At 41.6% G+C, this 27,437-nt stretch overlaps 1 protein-coding gene across 14 annotated transcripts in view; it reads left to right on the forward strand.

Moving 5' to 3' along the window:
- Positions 1-934: 934 nt before the first annotated feature.
- kif1b (kinesin family member 1B) overlaps positions 935-27,437 on the forward strand; it is a 56,914-nt gene continuing 30,411 nt past the window's right edge. For 4 of the 14 annotated variants that reach the window (XM_068732965.1, XM_068732973.1, XM_068732966.1 and 1 more), the window contains exons 1-17: positions 937-1,227; positions 2,386-2,539; positions 17,616-17,692; positions 17,937-18,116; positions 18,783-18,851; positions 19,289-19,467; positions 20,139-20,250; positions 20,736-20,813; positions 20,904-20,969; positions 21,146-21,169; positions 21,530-21,605; positions 22,115-22,193; positions 22,316-22,458; positions 23,150-23,191; positions 24,870-25,081; positions 26,453-26,532; positions 27,071-27,146. In XM_068732965.1, the coding sequence (XP_068589066.1) occupies positions 2,434-2,539; positions 17,616-17,692; positions 17,937-18,116; positions 18,783-18,851; positions 19,289-19,467; positions 20,139-20,250; positions 20,736-20,813; positions 20,904-20,969; positions 21,146-21,169; positions 21,530-21,605; positions 22,115-22,193; positions 22,316-22,458; positions 23,150-23,191; positions 24,870-25,081; positions 26,453-26,532; positions 27,071-27,146 (1,599 nt within the window). In that variant the 5' untranslated portion in view covers positions 937-1,227; positions 2,386-2,433. Of the gene's footprint in view, positions 1,228-2,385; positions 2,540-17,615; positions 17,693-17,936; positions 18,117-18,782; positions 18,852-19,288; positions 19,468-20,138; positions 20,251-20,735; positions 20,814-20,903; positions 20,970-21,145; positions 21,170-21,529; positions 21,606-22,114; positions 22,194-22,315; positions 22,459-23,149; positions 23,192-24,869; positions 25,082-26,452; positions 26,533-27,070; positions 27,147-27,437 lie in introns of all 14 variants that reach the window. The other 10 variants (XM_068732976.1, XM_068732970.1, XM_068732977.1 and 7 more) reach the window with 10 other exon arrangements.

The raw sequence follows: 27,437 nt of genomic DNA on the forward strand, positions 1-27,437 counted from the left end.
TCCAATTCAGTTTTTGTAATGTGGCTTCCCAAATGCATACGCTTAGTCAGTCTTCTACTGTAATTGTTATAAACTAATGGATTAAACTTGGCAACTGTCCCAATTTTAATCGGGAAGATGTAAACAGCAGCTTATCCGGGAAAACGATTAACCCTACGTCAGTCTGGAAGCTCTTCAGATTTTTGCACACCGTGAAAAAACCTAATTGCAAAAGATTATATTCAATACTGCTTTAATGAAAGTGAATGGCGCTCAAGATTCAGAATCAGCTTTATTGGCTATGTTTGCATACACATACAACGAATTTGACTCTGTTTCATTGCTCTCCACGTACATACACATAATTTACAAAAAAACAAAAAAAATAAAAAGCAAGGACAACAAAAAAGAACACATGTAAGCATAAACATTTAACCACTATGTACAATATAAATACAAATACATATCCAAAAGTGTATATATATATATATATATATATATATATACTGTATGAACATAAACCTATACAACACAATACAACTGTCAATGGTATTGAGGTGATAAATGGAGGTAATGGTACAGTATGACTGATTATTTGTAAAGCAAAAATGTATTCGTGAATGTGATTATAGGCCTACATTTATGGCACTTATATGGTTAGACACATTTTTTTTAAATTGTATACATTTCTTTAGGCACTAAGATGTGAGACGCTCCATTCCTCGCTAGAAGGCGCTCTTTGCGGTGACCCTGGGTGTTGCGGTGACAGCGCTGTGGGGAGCGGTGGATAGAAATCCTGCAGTGTGACGTCACGGCACAGAGAATAGAGACCACGCCTACTCCCTCTCCCATTCTGATTCCGAGCCTCCCCATTGGCTCTGCGACACCATTAGTCACCGATGTCTCTTTTTCATTGGCCCACCAGGCTGTCGGTCAGCGTTGGCCGAGAGGGAGTTGACGTAATCTGTTCGGTAAATCAAGGCAATCTATCAATTCTTTTCGCTTGTGTGCAGATATAGGCGTCCGCCTCGTATCTCTACTGGAAAATAAACTCGTCAAGGAGCCACAGATTGCAGTCACAGGTCCATCCTGCGGAGGATACCGCTATAATGGGTGTTTTTCACCAAAGTGGACTTCATAACAGTTTTCGTGCTCGCGGAATTTGATAAAAAAAAAACAACACTCGCTAGCTAACGTTAGTTTTCTCGCCACTGTCCGGTGGTGCTGTCTTGGTGAGAGTCTTCAAACGTGAGTACAAACGATGAATGAATGTATATTTTTTTATATTTGCGGTGCACGAGGTTGTAATACCAGTTATGCATTCTAGGCAGTTGTTGGTGGCTAACGTTAATCACAGACTGTTGGTGTCTTAGTCATAGTCCTGGTCCCGACACCAGTTTTACGCTTTAACATTATACTATTTACTTTGCTAATTATATGACGACCCATATTTACGAGCACAAGATGTGTCTATGTCTGGATAGTTGTATCCTTCAGACACCGGAGGTGAGTTAGTTTCGTCTCGTGCCACAGACTGAAGTCACACCCGGTAACATTTCTTGGCTAAACGCCAGCTTCCAATACGAGATAACAGTTCGGCTACCGTCCGAAACATTTAATGTTAAAATCATGAAGCCCTCCAGGGGTACACCAGGAACATTGTGTCGATTCGGTGCTTCTAAAATAAGCATGCAACTCCTCCCTGCACTGTTCCACAACATGCAGCAGCGGGGGATTAGCCTACTTCCTAACATCGGCGAATCTAATTTCTAAAAACGGAAAATTAAGCTGTTTGCCTGCGCAGAATGAACACAGTTCGTTACAGATGGGCCCAGCTCACTGTAACACACACAAAACGGGGTAGATAGAATTTCATGGGCGTATGCGTTAGCAAGTATGGCTGACTGTAAGGACATGGAAAAACACGAGTTATTTGGCAAATGTAGTCCCGGGGCGCTTGATGTATAGCGTTATTTGGCAGTAACGTAAAACACATTGCAAAGTTTTGCTTGTAATGAAAACAATATGATGTTTATTGCAGCCCATTTGTTGCATGCAATATTCATAGTTCGCATTCGTCAAAAGCGTATTTTGCATATAATTATGCTTTAAATGCATTACCTTTTTAATCCTTTTATTTGACTGTTATATGTCTGGTTGGCTGCTGTTTACAAAATATTAAAGCGCCTTAGTGGTTTTGGTCGGCCATATTTGTTGTACGCTGTTATGACTGGGAATTGGTAGGGGGTGGACTTTCATTGTGGTTGAATCTGATAATGGGTTCTGCATTATTGCATTCTGGCAGTATTTTTTAACAAGGAAACAAACTCAGCCCTGCTTGATTTATTTTAATTCCAGATGTTCTTTTTTTACCAATGCAAACATCACTTTTTCTGTTTAATTTAGGAGGGATAAACAAGGAATTTTACTGGGAGACCGTCCTAAACCACAAACATGTCTGGGGCGTCTGTAAAAGTCGCTGTTCGAGTCCGGCCCTTCAACTCCAGGGAGATGGGAAAGGAGTCCAAATGTATCATTCAGATGCAAGGCAATACTACAAGTAAGTAGCCCACTGGCATGGACACAAAACACAAGACCAAACACAGGGTCTGGAATCTGCAGGCCTGTCTGCTTAGGGGAAGTTTGATGTATCACACATGCACTCCCGTGGTCTTCCTTTGGGGCTCTTAGCAGAGAACAGGAGAATGAGCAAACTGAATAGTGGACGGTTGGGGACAAACAGCCTGATAGAGAATAAAAGGCTCACAGAGTGAAATTCCTCCTCCTCCTCCTCCTCCTCCTCCTCCTCTGAAGGGGCCTGCATGCCTTCGGAGTCTCTGTGTGAGAAACGCTGAGCTGGTTCATACTGGGAGACCCAGGGGTCGCCACACAGCCTGGCCTGCTAATGCCTTCAATTCATCAAGGCTTTATCACACATGGATATGTCTGTTACTTTGTAGTTTATAACTTTGTTATCTCTTGGTGTACACAAACAGTTGTAAAGCACTTTTACAGTATGTATAAAGTGTATGGCCAGAAGTTAAACATTTACAATATGTACTGCTTTTTATTTAGCTGTGGTTTAAGTTCCGATAGCCTTCTGACATTAAGGGGAAGTTACTGAATCTCTCGGATTATGCAGTTGCATCACTGCTATCATTGAATCTATGATGATATGTTAAAGGTTAGACAACAGCAGAGCTAGAATAGGAGACTTGAATGTGGTTTGTAGTCTCGTGATTCAACCTGCCTACTTGTGACTGTGAGTCATCAGATACTGTGATGTGCTAGCTGCCTCCTTACTCATGCTTGTGCTGTATGTCCCATTTTAGCGGACAGATGAACACAATCCCCCCGACACTAGTATGGAAACATTTACTGACCTAGTAAGAAGACAGCATGTGATGCCAGAAACCTGTTCTTCCAGCAGGCTCTCTTATTTGCCCCGATCTTTGTCTGTCAGTCTTACCGGGCTCATTAGACTAAGCCTTTATGAATCTTCCATAAGATCAAGTGTCCCTAACGGTTGTGGCTCACTTGTCCCTTATCTCACAAACTCTACCAAAGAGAAGCTTTGTGTCTAATCCCCAGCACTTTTACTTTATATCTTTGGGTTTTCATCATGCCAATGTCACTCTGAGGTGCTGGAGGGTGACTCGTGGTTTGTAGCAGAACTGCAGTGGAATATGCAGTGTTTTGGGTGTGTGTTAGTGAGTGAGTGTGTGAGCGAGGGAGAGGAGGAGGCTGCAGTACTGCCTACTCTACCTCCTATCACATGGGCAGGTTGCAGAGCAGAAAGAGAGGCTGGCAGGCGGCCATACTCTCCCTTCATCATTGCAGATGGTATGCTGAGAATGCTTTTGTTAGGATTCTGTGAGGTTGAATGCTACCTGGTGGCTCAAACACACGCAGTCATCCAACTTTGTTTTATTTTAAGCTAAGCTATTCAACAGTAGTTTTGTTTTGGAGGTGGTCCAGGTTCACACAATGTTTTAATGGATGGTCACATACTGTATTATGATTACGGTATGTAATTATGTTTCTTTGATCTTGACAAGTGAGTCATTTCTTTTACTCAGTGATATGATTTTTGCTTTCCATGACTCAAACTTAATTCTGTTAAAAATTAAAAAAAAACATACAAAAGCAAATCATTTTTGCCCCTATCAATGGCAGTCTATCTATGACTCATCACAACTTCATGTCTAAAGATCTGTCTATTGAGTATCAAATACTCACCAATAGGCTTGATAGGTGGCTATAAAATGTTGGTAGATTGGTTGCTTTTGTACTCGGCCCCAATTCATATTTGTAATAAACAATGGGTTCCCACTTATTTTTTTACAGTATTCATGGAAACCTCTCAAACCACCTCTGCACCATAATCCACTTCTCAATTTCTTTTCAGATTTGAGTGTTTAGTATGTCACACGGTTTTAATCAGAATCAGAATCAGCTGTGATGGTGCGCGCCGACCACGGTGCAGGTGATGCCTTTGCATGTCTATTATTTGATGATGGCTGACATTTTAATGAGACTAAGAGCTGCCTCACAAAAATGGGATTCTTATGAAGTTGTTTGGTCAGCTTTGTAGGTGTTCGGCAGATGTGTGGACGAGGCTGTGACACTCCCCTTATTGTTGTGAGTCACTCAAGGGCGGATGTGTCAACAACACAGAGAAAGAGAGTGCCTGGGGCCAAGGGCAGGATTCTCTCTCTCTCTCTCTCTCTCTCTCTCTCTCTCTCTCTCTCTCTCTCTCTCTCTCTCTCTCTCTCTCTCTCTCTCTCTCTCTCTCTCTCTCTCTCTCTCTCTGTGTGTGTCAAGGATAGGATGCAGGCAGAGGGGCAGCAAATTGATTATTCAGTGTGCAGGAAATGTGTCCAAGGCCTCTGCAGGCAGGCTGGAAACAAGTAAAGGCCTCTTTCAGTAGAAGCTCTTAAACATACCAGAGCTAATGGAATTATAAAGGGGTGACGCGATCGAGTGTTGCATTAGTTTGTCTTGGTGCTCCAAATGTTGAATAACACCAGGTCACCCATAGCCTGCCTTCGTTGGGGCTCCGATGTGTCCTCCACATCGGTCTCTGCCTTGTTATGTAACCCATGTGTTCTGTTCCCCCTCAGCCAGTGACCAGCCCCTCATGAATGCACTGCCAAAGATGGTTGCTAGACCTCGCACAAGAGAAAGAGATATGCTGGACCATTACATTGACTTTAGTGGAACAAACCTGCGTTCAGATGAGATTATTTCCACAGTATATATTTTTTTACGTTATAGGAGATGATTGCCGTTTCAAAAGATACCAGCCTAGCCTGTCCACGTTATCAAGAACTGGACGTTACACAATATCATCCCCTAAGCTACGGGTAAACTAATTGACAAATTGAAGGAACAAATAGAAGGTCAACATATCAATTAAACCTTTCACCTTTCAAATACAATTTTGCTGAGTGTCCTCTCAGTATGAGCTAAGTGGGTGGTGACCTTACAAAACCCCTACAGGGAGGAATCCGCTCAGCTCTGGTGTCGGTTACACATAAGAGGACAGGAGGCCATCATCACAGCAGAAATGGCAATGAGCCCGTATCATATGAATGAATCGTTGTCACTGAGGACAGAGCTAGCAGAACAAGTGTGGGAGTAGGATTGGGAGCATGGGTTTGTTTGAGGGATGGTCATCCTGCTGCTGAACCCTTTGCAGACAGGGACAATTGACCTGATTAGGACTAGTATAATCCACAGGCTGGCCTCAGGTGGCCACGCCCTGCTGCCGTAATCCCGATGACCCTTGAAGGTGTACACCTGACTACGCGCACCCACTCGGAGTGTTACATTCCTCATCGCCTCGTGCTGAGGTTATTTTGGAGCGACACACATTTGGCAACATGGACTACTTACACACTCCAGACTGACCTCCTAATGAGGAGGGAGGACAGGCAGATGTCCGTGTCTGTGATCCGCTCATGCTGCGTCTCAGGACTGTTCAGGCCAGAGGTGCATATGCATGTCGTGCAACTCATCCAGTTTTCAGTCCACCGTTCTGTAAGAGCTGCTGTAACACCGACCAGCAACAGAAAGTGACTTGGGGCCCGGAGCACACTGCCTGTGTGAGCAGGGCGTGACGGATGCCTCACTGAACTGCTGCATCTCTCACACGTGAGCAATGTCCACACAGACGGCGTTGATGTTGCTGCACGTGGAAGTTCTGCGGAACTTTTTCACAATAATAATCAGGAAGAGACGATAATCTTACAAGTCAGAGCGCGAGGAATTGTATCTATCAGGCTTTCTATGACGACCAGATCCTGTTATTGAAGTTTTTTCATCTTGTCTGAAAATGAGACAGGCATTAACATTGTTTTGGTGAAATTCTGTTCATGCAATCAACCTTTCAGTATTACATTTATTGTGCTGTAAAATAAAAAATTGCACAATTTCTATTTAATATTGCAAACTAAAATGTCAAGTTGGCTTTTCCCACTAGTACTGAATCATTGTTCATTAATAAGCGTTTTGAAATGTAAAAGAAACCACAACGTGCCATTGCACATGAAGGGATAGGCTGAATGCTGGAATGTCTTTAGGTCAGAAGGGGAAAGTGATAAATGCTTTCTCTCACTAAATTGTGGTTTCAGCTTTGTAGCTGAGAAAGCCAGTTGTGGTTTTCTTTCCACAACTTATGTTGACTCTTCACAGCCTGCTCCATTGTTTTGCTTTTGTTCTCAGCTTGTGCCCATATTTAAACAAGTCTTGATGCCTCTTTGCTTTAGTGCTGCGTCAATTTTACTTGTCAAACTGCAAATCAAACTGTTCTACGTTAGTATGTTAACAAATTGTAATTATCTTTAATTATGGCCTTAAAATCTGTAGAAACATACTTTTGGCAGATATCACAACATCTGGAAACATCAGACATGGTAGAAAAATGTATAATTGAAACAGTGATGATGTCCCCCTCAGGCTATATACAGTAGCTGGTGAATTTGTTGGAATGTTTCCCCTGTTAACATTATAAGGGCCTGAAGATCGGCTAGATATCTGTCAAAGAAAGGTATTATTAGTGACGAAAAGCTGGAAAATCCCTGAATCTTGTGATCTCATGACTTTTGGTTTTGTCACATGATTTGCTTATGTAGAATGAAGTGATTTTTTTTTTTTTGTCAGATCTGTGGCCCAATTGACTCTTAAGTCCTGCCTCTTTTCGTTCTGTGTTCTAATAACTGTTGAGCAAGCTTGAAACCTAACGGAACCTTGGTCAACTTTCCTGTTTCCTGTAATTTTTAGTAATGCTACCTCTGTTCAAAGGTAACATTACTATGCATGTCAAATTCAAAGGGTGTCCCAATCTTCACAGACACATTGTGTTTATTTCAGCTGTCCTTGTGGAAAAAAGCGGTTGTGTTTCAGAGCACCAGTCTGACAGTCTGCCCTGCGCCGTCCTGGTTTTGGTTCTCCCGTTCCTCCCTTACCTCCAGCAGGCCCAGCAATACGGCCTGGGCTTCCAGCAGGTGTGGTGTCGGTGTTGGCTCTAAGCGACGACCGGCGGAGCAGCAAGGCTAAGCTTTGCTCCTGGCTGGAGAGCTGCTGCCAGGCACGGAGCTCTACACCTCCGGGGTCTGTCTGTGGTGGGCTGGTCGCTGCTGGAGTCTGAGCTGAAAGAGTTTCTTGTAAACCTACATGATTTTGTCTAATTTTGCCAAAATCTGACCCTTTTGTTATTTATTTGAATATACATGACATCTAGCATCCCAATGGGAAAACACATGATATTGTTTCTTTTTGTAACTAAGGGGGGCAAGACTTGGGATTGGTCAATTGGTTTCTTTGTAAAGGATCTCGCATAGCATACTAGCTACAGTGATGAAGTGTCTTTCAGTTGTCACCTTTCGTAAAATAAATGTTTTCACCTCATCCTCAAGATGGACCAAGTGTACGTACATCCAGACAAAAGACAAAAACGTAACTGTTGGCCAGAAAGGGCGTCCGCACACTGTTCGCCTCCAAATGGTTGATTTCTTATTACAGGAGCAGTGTGTACGGTGTAGTAGCATCTAGTGGTGAGCTTTCAGATTGCATCCAACTGAACACTCCTTTGCTCATCTCTCCCTTTCCAAGTGTGTTGGAGAACTACGTTGGCCTTCGGGTAACAATAGAATGAAAAATGCCCTTTTAGAGCCAGTGTCTGGTTTGTCTATTCTGGGCTACTGTAGACACATGGTGGTGCAACTCTGTGACCCACTCTGTATGTAGATATAAAGGGCTTATTCTAAGCTAACAAAAACACATTGATTCTTAATTTCAGGGGATTATACACTAATGAAAACATAGTTATGTATTATATTCCATTTCTGTGAAAGGAACCCTCTTAAATATACGCTGTTCCTGTAAGGCAACGTTTTGATCTGTAAAGATCTTCTTAACTGATCGAAGCGCTGCCTTAAAAGAGAAGGAGAACGAAACCATTTGGAGCCTGTGTGCAGACCTCGTTTCACCTCGTCTTTTTTAGCCCACTCTCCATTCCTGCCTGTGATGGGGTTGAGTGGAAACTGTGGAAGCCTTTTGCAGAAAATGTGGAATCGGAGGGGAGGATGGGATTGGAGCCTACTCGAGGGGGGGATGGGTGATGTAAACGCAGCCACAGTAGCAAAGTTGTGCACGAGCACTATTCACGTGTAGGACAGCGTGAGGCAGCATCGCATACAGTCGCTCAGATAGAGGTGATGGTGATGCTGATTTCAGTCAATACGACTGAAGGTTAAGAAATAGTATTAATGCAGTTGAGCTAAAACTAAAGAATAGGCCAAGCTATTGTATTTGCATCCGTCATTGTTGTCATCAAATGTCTGGCCTTTTCATCTCATTATTTTCATATACACATACACCAATGTTATCAGATAATTGTTATGATTTTACAATGCTGTTGGACTTGTTTAAGGAATTTTCTAGAGGCAACTGCCACCAGAAACAAATGTCTTAAATAAAGACACCAAGGAAAATCCATCTTAATAGCAGATCACCAGATATGCATATAATATCTTGGGATTTCTGTTTTTTAGTAAAAGATATGTTGATGGGTGATTATTTTTTTTTTTTTTTTTTTAATCCTTCCCAGAAGGGAACCCTTCAGAAAAACAACAAGATAGATGCTCATAGTTGTGGGAACTCTGCTTCGATTAGCTTTTGGCATCCGGACCACACAAATCCATTAATGTTAGTAATATTAGCAGAGATAAAAGGCCAACCACTCGCCCTCCCTCACAGGACAAAGTGGAACAACACCATGTTGAATTAGTCTGGTGAAATGCAGTTCAGCCAAATCCTGAAATGTGTCCCAGTTTTACAGCATCACCCAATCACTTGAGATCGTCTGTACAACAAAAGGGTCACCAGCTGTTTTTTGTGCATGGAGGAGGGGGAATTAGGTCTGTCTGTCTGTCTGTCTGTCTGTCTGTCTGTCTGTCTGTCTGTCTGTCTGTCTGTCTGTGCATCAACATGTACCAGGCACATTTTAGGTATGGTCCCATGCCTGATTTTCTTTCATGGTTACGATCCTATACAACCGTTTGAATCTGACTTCCTAACTAAGGTCTCATTCATTAAGCTATGAAAATCAGATTGTGCTCGGAGCAGCCCACAGCCATTCTCATGTGTCAATGTTCTGGTGATGCAGTCAGGGGATGGTGTCTTTATTTTAAAGTTATGGTTCTCCTGGCTTGCTCCTCTTGCCTACTCTGTGGTTCATTGCCCAAGTTGGGTGAAATGGCTGGACTTTCCCACATTCAAGAGAGTGAATGTGTTTTTAGTGTTTGTGCCCTGACCGACACAGCTCTTTTTACCAGACTATATTGTTCGGTTTCCTCCCACAGTCTGAGGGCTGAATTCAGAGACAAACTGGAGAGCTTTGCAGTCCAGGCACGGGTAGCTTGGTGGTGGGCCTGATGTTAACTTTGTATTATTCATGAGTAAGAAGATGGGGGGGGGGGTAGGCAGTAAATTCATTTTGAAACCTTAATTAATAAGACAGAAGTCTGTCTATCAATCTGGTGAGCTACTGGAATCCTCTGCTGCTCCAAAATGGAGCCGTTTCATGTCACAGTGAAGCTAATTGAGATCAGTAGTATACATGCAGATACATTTTTCTCAATCTTTCCGTCCTCCACAGTGAAAATGCTGGAGAAAAGGGGTTAGTCATCTGACATTAACTTGAGGCATCACTTGAGTGCTCATCCATAATGTTTTCTGGCTTCACAGAACATATTACATATTTTTTTGATTTCAAAGATGGGCCTTGAACAAAAAAGATGTGTGGGCCAGAGTTGTATTCATGATGTCATGGTGCTTATATAAAGCCAGAGAGCATTTAAAGCGAGACTTGGGTCTCTGAGTTAGTTGAGGAAATCCAGGTCACTGCTCTGTAAAATGGGTGCCTGTTGTGAGCAGTGGATGTACGGGGCTCTGTGTTTCCTTTGTCTGCTCTGTTGTCTACACACTGCATCATATGATGATCTATATGTGGCTTTGAGACGCTGTTTAATCACGAGTTAAGATTTAAAACAAATATTCAACTATTTTGAATGAACACATTAACACTGCACATTAACACTGCAAAGCCAGTGTTCTATAGTATATTTCTAGCCATGGCTTTCGCCTCTCTATGAATTTATTAATTATGGTATAACCAAAGTCTAATATTTTGAAAACTTCCATGGCACTACTTTAAAGTCATAGATTGTTGGAATCGGCACCTCTTGTGGCAGAGAAGTTTCATTACTGTTCCTACTGTAGGCTTTATTTTGTGGCTTCTTTATCATGTGAGTACTATTAATTCACTATTACTATCACTTGTAATGTTGATGAGCAAAGTTGAGCTGAGAAGAACAATGTGTTCTGCATTTATATTCTAGATATCAAAGCTGTGGAGGTAATGCTTTATCTTAAATCTGTTTCAGTTTGTTTCCTAAAGGAATAGTTCTGGTGTTTTGAAGTGCGGCTGTATGAGGTATTTATCCGTAGCTAGTGTATTATCTACGGGAGATGGCCTTTCTTCTAGAGGGCTAAAGTCAGTTTTGTCCACAGCAGCACATTGTTTTGCTCCCGTCTTCTTCTCCAAGCTTTGCTGCGTGGTGACCGTCATCTACTGTAGTTAATACACTGACTGTGGATAAGTAGGCAACCTCATACAACCCAGCTTAAAAACTATTAACTCCAGCACATGCGGACCCACTTTCCTAAAGTTCATTATCAAAAGGTCGACACAGGCAAGTTTGACTTGTCAATATATTAAGTGCTATTTTTAAACTGTAAAATAGCAGACACTTCTAAAGCTGTGGTGGTGTTACTATAGCTTTCTATGACACAGGATGTGTTTGGAAAGCCCCTGATCTTTCATTTCAGCACCTGCACGGAGGAGAATATCCTTCTTGGACCTGATCCAGGAGAATCATGGCCTCTTTGAGCTGTGAAAACAGCTGAAAACCCTGACTACGGATCCTGTATCATTTTGTTAATGTTAACATTGAGGTGACAACAATAAATATGTTCATTAGACACATTGGTGGAAGTGTCCTCCAGACTTTGGTTAGACACACTCGACATTACTTGAAAGCCATTGGCATGTAATTTGAATATTTCCTGTTATTTCAGGTCTGATTTCATGCCAGTTCTGCGTGCGATGTGGGTTTAACCCCCCCATGTCATCACCTGAGAGGTTGCCTGATATCCCTCTCTCTTTGTTGTCGTCCTGTGTTTGTTTAGCTTCTGAATGGAGTCCTGCTGACTTAGCATGTTTTCTCTGTCTGACAGCCTCTCGAAGCTTCTCTTTAGTCTCTGTTATCCTGAACTCTGAGTCTGCGTGAGCTGCTAATATCAAAAGGCCCTCGCAGCCCTAGCTAGCTATCAGTGTCCTTGTGCTGGGAGCATTGTATGATTTGGCGACGAGTTCGGCGGAAAGGTTGGGCGGCTGAAATCTGTCCATTCCTTCCTGTCACTGGCAGTCTGTCGGCATGCAAAGCACTAGCTGCCATCTGCTGCTGTATAAATAGACAGTAGTCAGAGCTGGAACAGCTGGCACATAGGCCAGGACAGCGCTCTTTCCCTCTGCTTTCTAGCTAGAAAGGCAACCCCACCTAAAGCCATTTTAATGTATTTCTTCTTTTTTTTTCTACTTTTTGGCATGGAGTTGTTAAACGCAAACACTTCTGGGGGAAAAAAACCTCTGTTTTTTCCAATTATGATATGGAGCTCATTTGTGCGTCTACAGGCACTAGGCCTTTTATTATTTAAAAAATTCAGAAGACTTCTGATTTCTTAATGTCATTTTAGCGAGAAACACCGTTTTCTTAGAGATATGGCGAAATCCCGAAACCAAATATATGTGCATAATAAGAATAAACGCCACGCTCTCCCACAAAATAGTTTTTGTCTTTTCACTGCACTGTCATTCTGGACATGTTCTGGGGAAAGGAAAGGAAAGTTGCTGACCAGCTGTATATTTCTTGCCCAAATCAGATATCCTTAAATAACCTCATTTATTTGGGTGCATGCAAACACAGTAAGTTTTTTTTTTTACAACAAATGTAAAATCTTAAATAAGAAATCTTTGTAAAAAAAAAAACAACAACATTTTTTCAATGCAATAAATTGCTTTCAATTTGCAGCTTGCATTTAGCTGACTTCAGTCACTTTTCAACGAAAACATTGAAAGTTTATATTTTTTCTAAATGTGGGGATCACATGGAGAGGGGGTCGGGGTAAGGCAGTGTGAAAAGTGTCATTGTGATAGTGGGGACTGGGCACATAAAGCCTTGTCATAACAGATTACCTAATGTGTTTTGCAGGCTCTGTTAACAATTGCAATACCCTGCATTCACTGCATTGTTCTGGTGTCTTCCTGTGCTTTTTTTCCCCCTCCTCTCTCCCCGGTAGAAAGAGCCAAATGACGAGATTGGCCTCTGAGTAGAAACAGGATTTGTTAGGAACTCAGTGCCTTCCTTTACTGTTGCACGTTGTAGTGGCTCATCTAATAGAATGCCTATGCAAGATCATTAAAAGAAAGTATTTTTGCAGTTTGTTTGTCTCAGTGGATGGCGATGATGTGGATTTTAGTGTGATTGGTCACGTCTCCTGGCTGCCAGGAAAGTTCCAGGTTTCTTTTGGCAGGAGTACTCGACAGAGGAGTGTTGAATTGCTGTGTAGATATTTTATTTTTTTTTTAAATGAAAGGCCACAGGGCATCTCCCTGACCAGACGTGAAAGTGCACTTTATCCAGAGGGGTAATCAAGATACCACATGTTTGTTTCTGTTGTGGAGATGTTGTGTGTCCTGTGTTGTGGCTGCGACAAGCTCAGCTGTTTGTCAAATGAGCACAGCAGTGCTCAGACGCTACTTTTAGCCCTCGGCTTTGAGCTGCGTCCAGTGACAACTCTGTCACCTGTGCTGCAGCCCTGGCAACCGAGCCATCACACACTCTCTTCCAGAAACACTGGATACAACACGCAGAGCGTTTCTGTGGCCATGTCAGAACGAGCCGCCATCCAGTCGTAATGCTCCTTATTTCAGACTGAACAACCATATTGGCGTTACTGTGGCACTGCTCAATCCATCGGATCGTGTCAGCAGCTGCTTTGCTTCACCACTCATGCACAAACTGTGACCCAGGTGTGCGTTTGTAATGTATGGAGATGCAAAAAAAATGAGAGCAGAGACAGTACTGATTTCTCTTGACAGGGCCCACCAAAGGTTAGGCTTTTATGTTGGTGTGTTTCCTTTACTGTCACCCCAAATGTAATGAACATAAAACAACACGCTCACGTTCCCTGTACTGATTTAAGTGTTAGGGTTGCTTTGGTGCTGTTGGTGTAAACAACCCTCTCTTTTTTAATAAATAAAATAATATTCTTCAGAAGTGAACCGTTACGTCACACTGCTGACCACATGCACACAGACCCCCGGGGATGCTATTAAAATGTCTCAGTCTGGCTGAAAGAAGCACACATTGCAATTACAATTCTGCACAGATATTATTTCTTTGAATGCCTGGGTTCTCTTAGAAACTCATCCATTAGTTTTGCTTTATATTTAAGTGTTTATTTAATGCCCTTATCTCCTTCCTGTGATCACGAAGAGACATCGACAAGCTCAAACGCATAGCTAGCAGGTCTTTAGAGGGTTACTGGAGAGGCAGTTAGTTCAGCCATTTTAGACCCTGTTTGTCTTCTAGTCTCAGGTGACTGGGTCTAGCTTTTAGTCCCCATCTGGTGTGTAGAGACCTCCTAATAACCTAATTACTGCGGGGTACCATTGCTTTCCTGGCCAGATTATAGGCCCCATGTTGAACACTGGAACACAAAATGTCTGCTGGCTGCAACCAGCTGAGGGATGTCCTTTAGATGGCAGGATGTGGTTAGTTAACTCTGGTATCCACCCTGCCTTGAAATGGAAAGCTCCTGTGGAGTGCCAGCATCACATCAGTCCTATGTTTTGTGGAAGAGGAATTGAAAATGCAGAACTTTGACATTTTGGACAAATACACATTTGAACTGCCCTCATATGGCACCTGCATGTGGGGTTCTCTATCTCGAGAGAATCGTGTCTCCTGAATAGTCTCCCACACAGATTTGCATGACATCCCTTTAAGTAATTGAAGTTAAGTGTTGTTTGATGGCCTGATGGTGACACATGCATGATAAAACAGTCCTATGTCTCTCTATTTCACTAATAATGTTGACTTTCTGCCTGTGGACCTTCAGTTTAGGGTCACCTGGTATATAGGCTGCAGCCAATCAATGCATTCCTTCTGTTCAACCAAGGGTAGTGCTTTGGGATTTTTAAATGATAAAATGTTTGTACTTCACTATAATATTCATGTTATTAAATGTTCCATTTCCAAAGTATTTAAAAGGTTTCTGTGTAGTAAAATTTGGTTCTGGAATTGCTTATGGAGTCTGACATAAGTAATGTCTCAGTTACAAATCCTAAAGCTTTTCACACTATGTCTTTTGCATATTGTAGGATTTTTAAAGGATTGGAATCCTGAAATTAGTTTGATAAATAAGTGTATTTGACCATAAACCTGCATTTAAGTAGTTCTGTATAGTTTCTACAGAGCAGTAATGGGGGATGCTTGGGAGGAGAGAAAACGGAACGCAATGTGCCGCATCCTCCCATTCTGTGCCAAGTTGAGGTTGTTATGGCAACCAGAATTTGGTCCTGTACCTGTTGCCATGGTTGAGAAAGAGGTAGTGATGACGTTTATTCGGCAGCAGAATGCGTCTGCCTTTTTAAGTCAAGGAAGTGACTCTGATGGGAATATTTACTATAAATGGAACGCAGAGGAATTCCTCATTGACGTGTTAATTCTTCTACTATTACTGTCTATGTATCAGTGCTGCTTACGTAGATTCTTCTTCTACGTGTGATGTACAGGTGTATAAAGTGAACAGAGTGACTGATATTCAGCTGGAAGATATGGGGTACAAGTAATTAGAAATCAGAATGCACTCGCATGTAACTCTTCACCAGCCCCATCCCTTACTGCATCCTTGCCGTTAATAGACATTTATAGACTCTTACATGAGAGACCCACTTGTATGACGCACTGGCAGGACCACAACGGTGAAGCAGCTATCTGTTCTGAGAGCGATGGAGTGGGCAATCGAATGAGACATTCACATGCCACGTCGTGAGCGTGATTCACCTCTAGGATTTGAGCAGTCTCCCACTTGGCTGCTACCATCCAGCTTTGCTGTGCTTGGGTACACTTTTCCACCACGACATCCACGCTGTTCGCCGATGAGAGCCCATGAACAGATGGGGGAAAGTGACTCGGGGATTAGAAAGCTCACATTATTTCTTGTCTCGCTAGAACACAGCTGTGATTCCCAGTAGCCAGTTTGTCACAGTCAGTTGGGTCAGTCCGCTGGCCCGTCATGGGCATCCCACTGTCTGAATGCCCCACATGTGGAACGGTCTCATCATCTTTCCGTTTTTACTGCTTAGTTGCCTCGTTAGCACTGAATTTGGCTGACACTCAATGACTCTGAATTAGACTGTCTCTTCATTAATAGCCACTGTAGATTGCTCCAGGAAAGGGGAATAGGGGCACTGGTAACTTAAATCCCCCTTCATTTCTTCATGCCCTAGCTCCAATTTCCCATTGGAGACAGGTCAAAGGTGAAATTGGGCTTTATTTAGCCACCTGGTTTGCTGTATCCTCTTGCAGTTCCCAATATGGAAGCTACTGCTTCGCATGTGCACCTTAACCTTTTTGAAGAATGCATTGTTTTTACCTGTGCTAGGATGTCGCTACCTGCGTTTCAGTGCAATGGAAGCGGCTATATTTAGCATGAAGCAGTTAGTGTTCTGGTTTCTGAGGACACACTGTGCTTTTCTGTCAGCATGTGACCTGTGGAGGGTGATATACAATCCCTGTCTCTCCACATCTCCTGCATTATTGATAAGTGTGCTGAAATCCTCTGAACACGAGGCCCTCTCTCAAGTACCCTCATGTCGAGGAGCCAGACCTGGCTTTAATTTACCCATTAGCAAAGCACAGCATTTGAATTAAACGGAGCTAATTACTACTTATGGGTCCACACTTGAGATTTGCGTGGAGATGGCGGAAAAAAAGAAGCTTATTTTGTTTTTACAAAGATGCATATTCACAGTTTTTCCTTTCACCCTGCCTTTGGTTTCTATTGTTGCTCCGTTTGGATTGTTGCTAGGCCTGTGAGCACACCCCTTAGTCCCTCAAACCCTTTTTTTTTTTTTTTTTTTTTCACTAGCCTCTTTGCTTCCTCCCCTCCACCTTCCCCCTCTTTACTGACGGTGGAGGTATGCGTTTGTCTGTGTAGCCTGAGTGAACTCTCTGCACTGGCCCCTGATGCAAGGCAGCTTTAGTCAATAAAAGTTTGTTTAAGGGTTTGAGGCACAACTGGGATATAGATATCTACAAATATCCTACAGTAATTTCTTAATCTCCTTTTCTCTCTGTCACATATCCAGTGCAGGGTGTGGAAAGCTTGAACACAAGTCCCAGGGGTACTAGCAAGCATGGTTGAGAGGGATGACATGCCAGGCATGGCTGCAGATTATTCCTCATTAAGAAATGTCTGTGTGGCCATAGGGAATGGCAGGGCAGAGCAGAAATCCTGTGTCATCATAGCAGATAGAACAGGTGCAGGTGGTATAATGAGAATAGGCTACATGTGTTATTTAAACTCTGTATTGTTGGCCTCTGTGTTATCAATGCATAGTATGAATAAAGACACTGATTACAGATGGTGTGTTTGGTAAAGGTTGTCACAACGGTTGCAGTTCTCAAAGAAGCTGATATTTTATAATCCGTCACTAGTTAGTGAGTTTCTGTTCCAAATATTTCACGGTTGATGCTCTGATTGAAGAACATCATCTTGTAAAGATTGACCCATTGTTTGCCAACCGGGATGCAATAAATCATATGTAAACAGATGTCCATTTTGAAACTAAGATGTTACATTTTGTATTTTTTGAGAAGGTTAATTAACTTCATGTAAGCCTTCAGATGAAACTGCAACACCTTGAGAGTAGTTATTGTCTCATTTTCACATTCAATCCAGATATTATCATCCACATTACTAATTTAGTTCTTTCCCTCCAGCTATTCTCAACCCCAAAGCCCCAAAGGAACCAGCAAAGACCTTCAGTTTTGATTACTCCTACTGGTCACACACTACGGTGAGTTTGAGTATTTTCTCTCTTCCATAGATCAGTGTAATGACCAATAGGAAAGGAAATCTAAAATCTAGATATAGATATATATATATATATCTATATATATATATATATATATATATATATATCTATATCTATATCTATATCTATATATATATATATATATATATATATATATATATATATATATATATATATATATATATTGAAGTTCTATACATTTAAGTCCTCTCTGTTTTTCCCACAGCCGGAAGACCCCAGCTTTGCATCACAGAACCTTGTGTTCAATGATATTGGCAAGGAAATGCTGGCACATGCGTTCGAGGGCTACAACGTCTGCATCTTTGCTTATGGCCAGACAGGATCTGGCAAATCCTACACCATGATGGGCAAGCAGGAGGAGGGGCAGGAAGGAATCATTCCCATGGTTTGTTCTACAATACATCTTTCTGATTTTACTGAATTGCACAGCAGAGATTAAGAGACTTTACCCACTGTATTTTTGACTCATGCAACCTGACTTAGATCGTTCAATGTTTAACATAACTCGTAAGTCACAGCCTTGGACACTTTCTGCAATACAAAAACTGTTTTTACCAGTTATCTTCAGTCATTTAATTTTAAACCAAATCAAAAGAGTGCAACTTCATGGTGCCTTCACATTTCTTCTTTCTTCGTCTCTGAATATTTTTGCTGTCCTTATCTTCCTGTATTTCACTTCAACTTTTTAAATTGTCAGTCAACTGTTTTGAGTCAAACCTTGCTTCCCTTTGTAGCCACCACCTGGTTTAGGAAAACTGCAATATTGAGGGGAACGTCTTGTCAGATATTTCTTACATTGTATTTTCCAACTTGTATTCATTCTAGCATTAATACTATATTTTACTCAGTATTAATTATTAAGAGGTAAGTCTCGTATGCTGATGCTCTCTACATTTTTTGTCTGATGTTCTGTTGCTAAATGGTTTCCTATACATGCAAATAAGTTGTTAGTTCGTGTCTTACCTCTTGGTCCACAGGTCTCTCTTTCTATTCATCCTCCCTTTCACATGCTGTCAATTTGCACTAAACATCTTCTTTCTCTACCTCTCAGCTCTGTGAAGATCTATTTGAGAAAATCGATGATGCCAGCAACAAAGAGGAGCTCTCCTACTCAGTAGAGGTGAGTCTCAGAATGCTTTGGCATCTGTAATCCCTGTTTTCAGCCCCTGCCTCTGACTTTTGTGTTGGCTTGACTCTAATGAACTATTCCTAGCCTTCTCCTAACAGTACATCTGGTAATGGTTAGAAATCAATCACATACTGGCTGAACCTTCAAAGATGCTGCGTGCCTTCAGCATATTGCTTCAGATGATTTCGTTAAATTGTACATTTGTTCCTCAAACTGGAAAACAGATGAAAGTCCCAGAAAAGCAAATAATCATGATGTTAATAAACAATTAAACTAACAAAATATTGTGAGGATGCAAAATACACTGTAATATACCTACATTATTTAGATCTGCAGTATAAAAGTTTACATTCTGCTTAATTTGACTGCTCTATAATATTGCACTGCTGCACCTGAACTGACGATACTGTTGCCATTTTTTTTTCTAGGTCAGTTACATGGAGATCTACTGTGAGCGGGTGCGAGATTTGCTGAACCCTAAGAACAAAGGGAATTTACGAGTGCGAGAGCATCCTCTACTGGGTCCCTACGTGGAAGACCTCTCCAAGCTAGCTGTCACCTCCTACACAGACATTGCTGACCTAATGGATGCCGGCAACAAGGCCAGGTGAGCCAAACCTCGGGATTATGCTGAGACCATGGAAAGGAGGGGGAGTGACAGTGGTGGTAATAGCTGGGATGATGTGATAACCCACGTCCTCAGAAAACTGATTTAATTAAGGCTACAAATTGTTAGCAAGATAACAATAAGTTGGAATCGGGTAATGTTCATGTGACATAGATTTTGTATAGCTTGATCAGTCAGCGTCAGTGTTGATTAAGGAAAAGCTATAGTTATATTCTGGAGACCAGAGGCTGTGTGTGTGTGTGTGTGTGTGTGTGTGTGTGTGTGTGTGTGTGTGTGTGTGTGTGTGTGTGTGTGTGTGTGTGTGTGTGTGTGTGTGTGTGTCCTGTGGGGAGGAGTGAACCCTGCCGTAATCTTCCTGTGCTCACTCGGAGGGCTTATTTCTAGAACATGGCGTGAAAAGCCCGTATCTCCCCTGTGACTGTCCCTCTGGCTGTGCCTTGTGTTTGGTGTATCCACCTCCGCCATACGTCCATAATCCTTGAGACTCACTCTAATAGGGATAAAACCCAGTGATGATAGCTCCTGTAATAGCCATGTCCATGACTTTAAAATTAATAATACTGAATCATTTAAAGTGATTTAAATTGTTCAGAAAAATGTGTTGCATCCGTATTGTTTTTGTAACAATAACCATATGTGCTCACCTGCAGAACTGTGGCCGCCACCAACATGAATGAGACCAGCAGTAGGTCCCATGCTGTTTTCACCATCGTCTTCACACAGAAGAAACATGACAGCGAAACAGATCTCTCCACGGAAAAGGTCAGACGAGACTAGAAAGACTGACATTAACTATTCACACCTAACATGTTTATAACTTATAACTCTGATCTCGTGCTGTTGGGAGTTCAAGCCTGTTTATGTAGTTTGCTCCTTTTGATTTCAGCTAAAATGTCTTCTATGGTCCTTCTAGTCGGTGGTGACCGCCATTTTAGAATTTGACTTTTAGCATTTCCTCTGACTAAGACAAAGACCACTGTGTTATTCTAAGCACAATGCCTATTGTGTTTAGCCACGCTATCAGATTCTACTGCCTTGCTGCATCCACATGTTTAGAATGATTTACACTCTAAAAAAATATCTATATATTTTAACATTTTTGAAAACATAATGAACTTTGTATTTGGTAGTCAGTGCTGTCATTTTTTTAGGAATATTCTCATCCTCTCTGTTTGTTATAATTCTCATGTAAATTATTCATAAGCTTGATGGATCTTAAATGTATTTTATATTTACTCCCTCTTCAGGTCAGTAAAATTAGTCTGGTAGACTTGGCAGGGAGTGAACGAGCAGATTCCACTGGAGCTACAGGTACCAGGCTAAAGGTAAGAGTGCCATGATCACAGACAGCATTAGCAAACAGTTGACCAGCATTACCTTGATGGCTTTCTAATAATAAACATCTATGGTTGCAGGAGGGAGCAAACATCAACAAATCTCTCACCACGTTAGGAAAGGTCATCTCTGCCTTGGCTGAAGTGGTGAGTGTTTTATGTCCGTTTCTTTCTGTCTTTTTACTGCTTCTCCTCCTTTTCAGCCCTTTTCTCTTACCCTCAAAAACCTGACCCTGTCCTCTCAAGGAATTAGTAGTCTGGCATGCTGTAATGTCTGCCTTTGTCTTTTCTTTTCTCTTCTCTTGTCCTTGTAATGCTTGCAGACACAGGATAACTGTACCAGCAAGGTAAACCCTTTGACGGCTCAATCACTAACCTCTTGATTCCTCCCATGAGGCAGATTTGACAACCTTTTCCCATGTGCAATGCTGAAGCTGTTGCATAGTGTTCTGTCATCACCATTTTATTTTGCAATTTATCAAGTTCTGTGCTTTTAGGCATTACACTCGCAGTAAATTCTACAATCCTTGCAGCAGAGCAAAAGCTAGTTGAATCAGGCCTCTACTCATTTTACCCAACCTCTTGTCCATAACATATGAGGTGTATCATGGTGCATCATAATATTGTCTTCATGGCCATCCCTAATTTTTAGCTTTAAAACAAAAATCTGTATTTCCCCCTGCTCACTTTATGTTTGTTTACTGCAGAGCAAGAAGAAGAAGAAGACTGACTTCATCCCGTACAGAGACTCTGTTCTGACATGGCTGCTGAGGGAGAACCTAGGTATGAACATTAATATCTCATGCATGATATCCTTTACTGGTGGAATTTATGACTGTATACTGTGTAGCAAGATCCTTATTCCTGGACAGCAAAAGATTTAACCATATGTGTCCTGTGAGATGAGGTGGGGGAAAAAAAAAAAAGAAGACTGGAGCTAGTGTACATTACTCTCTGCCAATTTAAGAAGAACACTGTCAGCAGACTGTAATTCAAGCTAACTAGACAAGCACTTCCATCTCCTTAGTTCAGTGTGTCTTCAATCTTAGCACACATGACACAGGTAGTACTTTGCGGTTTAGTCTAATGAGACTGAAGTTTTTTTATTGGTGGAATTAGTGTTCAGCACTAATCTGTCCTATAGTAATGTTTTCTTCCGTGCTGCACACTGCAGTAGAAATCATGTCTAATACCAAAATATCTTGTTTTGGTCTACACGCAGTGTGTTAGGAAAATGGCCTTTTACCGAAATTGTCACATAATTAACTTCTTTACTGGTCTTTTGATATCAGGTGGAAACTCAAGAACAGCCATGGTAGCTGCCCTCAGTCCTGCAGACATAAACTATGATGAAACTCTCAGCACACTCCGGTAAGGTTTCCTTCCAGGACTTAGATAATAATAACTTCCAAAAATAATTCCAGGTAGTTGTTAAATTGTTTTGCATTTAATCCATAATTATATATTAAGTTTATCACTATTACAATTTTTAGCTATGCTGACCGAGCTAAGAACATCAAATGCAATGCTATCATCAATGAGGATCCCAACAATAAGCTGGTGCGTGACCTGAAGGATGAAGTGGCTCGACTGAAGGAGCTTCTCCGTGCCCAGGGTCTGGGAGACATCCTAGACAGTGAGTTTAATGCTATCACAGCAGGCCATATCTGCAGCCACACAGCTTCTACCGTCTCTCTCAGGGTCTACCACACGCTGGAAACATGTTCTTTCTACTTCATTTTTTTCAATCATTCAACTTTGTTTTTATCACTGTGCCTGTATTCATGCCTAGTACATAACTAAAATGACTTTTAACAGCTTTAAAATCTTTTTTTACCACAATACTATAATGGTTTATTATGCCTCCTTGTTGAGTATAATGTAGATTATACATACTTTTATAGAATGTATAATATGCACTAAAGAACACTACGTTCTTAGAATATTTAAGGTGGCTGACTGTACAATTTCAAACGATTTAATGAAAATATAAATATTCATATTTGGCTGATTGTGACTGGCACCACAAATGGCAGTTATAAGCTGCATTAAACTATCATACTGTACTCAACAGTAATGGCTCATAGTGAAGTAAATTAGAGAGATATTGCACCCATAAATAACGTCTAATATTTGAACTGAATAATAACTCGTCTGCTTGGATGATGCCTAATGACATGGCACTTAACAAGTCTTTACATGCCGTTTCTTCTCATGTTCGTTACGTTTCTTCTCATCCAGCTCACTACGAAATGTCTGTAACCTTTTCCTCCCATTCTACTCGTGCTGACCTCTGACCCTTCTCATCTTTTCCTGCTTCCTCTCAGTTGATCCTATGGGAGATGATTGCCCAGGAAGTGGAATCAAATGTGTGTATATGTGTGGTAGTCATGAATTGTCTATCACAATTTGCCCTATTAATAATAGCTAACCTTGCTTATACCCCCATTAACTGCATATTTAATCTGCTACCAGCTTTGCATGTAAATGCTAAAAAAGCAAAAGCCTGATAGATGCAGACTCAGAAATGCCAGGCTTCTGTAGATGTGCTGATCTGGCGTGGGGTAGCATGCCACTAGCTTAGCATGTGTTGTGCTTCAATGATGGTGGTGAGGCAGCTATTCACAGGCTCCAATCCAACTGTATCACAAGTTACTTTTGGAATATCCCTTTTAGAAACATTACTTTTAGAATAGCTTGTCTGTCTTCCCCACCCCCAAGGCACCCACACCATTTTATTACCATATCTGTCTTTGATTCACTTTCTCATGCTCCTTTTCTTGACAGTGGTATTTCTGCTTTCTTGCTTTCTGCTTACTAACCATCCGCTGCAGGTGACAGTGCTCAAATCTTTATGGCACTTCTCAGTTCTCAAACTGAGGCTCAGAGCTACAGATGGAGAGGTGCATGATTTTACATTTTTATGTAGCCGCACCAGAGTGGTACTGTATGTATACAAAGTAGACTAGCTTGATGTGTTACGATACTTTTTATTAGTTATAGTTAGTTTGCTAGTGTGCCGTATTCTCAGAAATCTACTTTACTTTATACTTTCCCTTTTGCGCTGATAATCTGCGCAAATGTTTTTACCTGAGTTCCTGACCAAAAGCACTTGTTTTACGTAATGTGCAGGATAAACACATACATTTTGTTACTGTTATGCCACTACGGACTCCATGCTAGTTGAGTAGCTCAGTACTCATTCCCTATTTTTCTTGAATATGAAAAGTCTCTATTGCCAGTGTCAGCTGGACACAAATGTAAGCACCTCCAAAATCATTTAAACTCAACTTTTAGTGGCCATCTGTTTTTTAGTTCTTAGAAGGCACAGTCTGTGGTACCACAAAGGTCCTTGAGGCCAGTATATTGACATGTGCTGAGTGACCTTTAGCGGGGCTGCTGTGGCTCCGCTATGGTGGATGTGTGAGTGCACGCTGACTCAAACTACTCAACTGCAGGCTGAACTTACTGGCATGTGTCAATGACTCTCATCTGTCCTCTCTCTGGATCCTCTTACAGTCTCCCATCCTGTAGTTGATACACTGATAGCAGTTTTCATTCAGTGTGTTCTCATTCAAAACAAATGCAACAAAGTGACATCATCCTATGCCTCAAAATTGTACACACTAGAAATGAAGTGCTCAGAGTTAATTGCTGTGCACTGTAATTCTGGCCCACATAAAAACAGCCTTCTGGAAACTGTCTAATAAAATGAAATCTGAAGTTGAATGTATTTGCTCTGGGAGTTGAAGAGTTGATGCAAGCAGACTGTTGCAAACCACCTGGATGAAAACTGCTTCTTTCTGTAGCTGACCATCATGTTGTCTTAACCCTTTGACGTAAAACGTGTCTTACATTGGTCTTCCCTTCCTTTTGTCTTCTCTTTCCCCATCTTTTTCTCTCCTCGATCTCCTCTTATTTGGGTCTTCCCTTTTATGTGTTTTATTCCCATATCCCATTATTCCCCTGTCCTGGGCATATCCCACCTCTCTCTGTGTTGTACTTTTCTTTCTCTTTCTTTCTCTTTCTCTCCTGCTGTTGGCTCAGACCTCAAAGACATTCAGAACAATAAGCATAGATACTTGATAGCCTCAGAGAATCAACGCCCTGGCCATTTCTCCACAGCCCCTATTGGTTCCCTGACAGCCTCACCCTCCTCTGGCTCGCTGTGTAACCAGGGGGGCCTTCAGTCGGTCACCAGTATCCAGGAGCGCATCATGTCCACCCCTGGAGGAGAGGAGGCTATCGAAAGACTCAAGGTAAAGCTGGCCTGTGTACACTGCAGCAGTCAAATCACACTTATGTTTTGTGTTAAGAAAGAAGAGGAGTCCACCGCTATCTCCCACCCTGCTAAGTCTACTTAGAACTCTTTCTTTTTGCCAGTTTAACATGTCGTCAGCAGAGCTAAAAGCTGCCCCATGTTGTGCTGTGTGGGGCAACAGGCTGGCTTGTAAAGGTTTATGCAAGGCAATGGGCTGGAATGAGAATTTCCATATCTGCATATCTCAATTATTGAAACAGAAAACCTTCACAACACCAAATATGGTTAAAACACATTCTTAGTTGTTGATTATTATAAAACAATAATTTTTGTTATGCCTATTATCACAAGTATGTGGCACAGGAGAAGTTTCCCTTGTTGGATATTACATTAATAATATATTTTGATGAACAATTCTTATATCAATCATTGCCACATTGCATAAGAAAATCCCACTTTTATTAAATATTTGAAAAGATGACTCCATAGAGTCAGGGCTGTAGTATTTAGAGTTATATACTATGGTAAATATCGGTGAATAGATTGGTGAACTTCATACCAACTTACAATAAAAGCCTCACACTGTAACATTTGTTCAGTAAATTAGAAGTTCATGTGTTAATGTCAAGATTGCTGTGGTTTAATTTTAGCCCACTCATTGAGTAAAGGCTATCAGTCCTCGTGTGGCCACTGAGTGTTACTTCTCTCACTCTGTTGATGAGGGAGCACAAGCATCTCAACAACCAACCATGAGGAGCTGCAGTTTCCATGGCAACCACGGTTTCCAGTCTTGTCTGTTATCCAGTGACGTCAAGCACCAACGCAGATGAGGATGAAATTCGACCAAAAATAGATCCAGCCTTATTGGCTTTGAGCTTTAGTGAGGCACATAGTATTCCCCTTCTTTGATCCTTAAAGGTGTATGCAGCTATAAAAGTTAAACATTGTCAGTATTGCCCAACATAACAATTCAGTATGAACTTAAACTAAGATGACTGTATACTGCGTTATTAAACCTTTACAGTAGCACACGTCATGAAGATTATCAATACCCAGAAGAACAGTACCAACTGCTTGTATAAGATGAACAACAAGCGTAGCAGCTGTACGGATTTTAACTCGAGCTTAAAGCAACACTATCAGAGGGAAACTCATAAAGACATGGTGTAATTGCCATAATATCACAGCAGTATGTTACCTTGCCCCTCTCTGTTTTATGCCTGACTCAAAACTTTCTTTAATGAAAGAAAGGATATGAACTTGACCAAGAAAGCACCATCTGTTTTACTTTGTCACTAGTAAAACAGATGAAATCTCTTTAAAACCAAACTCTGTGTTGCTTTCCTCATACTTTGCCTCTTGTGTTCAGGAATCGGAAAAGATCATTGCTGAGCTCAATGAAACCTGGGAAGAGAAACTGCGAAAGACGGAGGCAATCCGCATGGAGAGGTCGGTACTGGCTCTCCCACCTCTATCTCTCAAGGAGGGAGACGTGTGTCATACGTGTGCCTCCACCCCTCTTTCAATTTGTCTGTGTCCTGTCAGTGCTAGACAACCCCCCATAGCTCTGTCTCTGTCTTTTCACTCCACTGTGCTATCTGTCTCACTTCTTTCACCTATCTGTCTCATTTCCTCTGCACTCATTCTGTCTATTTCCCTTCTCTGTTGTCACACTCTGCTGCACAGACACCCTTTTCTTCCCCTTTATCCACTCATCTGTGACTGTGGACATCAACCATGTCCGTCCATTGAATCTCACTGGTGCCATTCTCTGCCTGTTGCCATTCAGCAGATCACTTACTGTAATGTTGCACACCATCAGTTTTCATCCTCTTTCTCTTATTATTATGCAAAGGCTCTTTGCTGAAAATAAATGTACAGAGTATGTGTTTGTCCGTTGCAGAAAGTCTTTGTAAGAGATTACGTGCATCATGCTGTCTTATTGAGTATCATTCTCGAGCCCACAAATGTTTTTTCTTCACTACAGGGAGGCCTTGCTTGCGGAGATGGGTGTGGCAATCCGTGAAGATGGAGGCACTTTGGGGGTCTTCTCTCCTAAAAAGGTAGAAAAGACATGAGACATAAGCACATACGTTGATGGAGAAGAGCTCTGTCAAATTTCCCGTGGGTGGTGATGCACACCCTTCCAGCATCACTTCCTCACTTCTGTTTCCTATGCTGTGTTTTTCCATGGGCACCCTCCCTGTACCGTCACTGGTTTCTCTCGTCTGCTCATTTCATCATTCTTTCCACTCTGTTATTTGCTTCTTTCACATACTCAGCTTAGCCATGCAAGACCATTTGATGAACAGCTCGATTGTTTTCCAACCAAGGTTTGTTAAATTGAATTAGAA

This window comes from Cebidichthys violaceus, unplaced genomic scaffold (assembly GCF_023349555.1).
Source record: "Cebidichthys violaceus isolate CVI_PGR_0920_01 unplaced genomic scaffold, fCebVio1.0.p SCAF_6, whole genome shotgun sequence".
NCBI classification, from domain to species: domain Eukaryota; kingdom Metazoa; phylum Chordata; class Actinopteri; order Perciformes; family Stichaeidae; genus Cebidichthys; species Cebidichthys violaceus.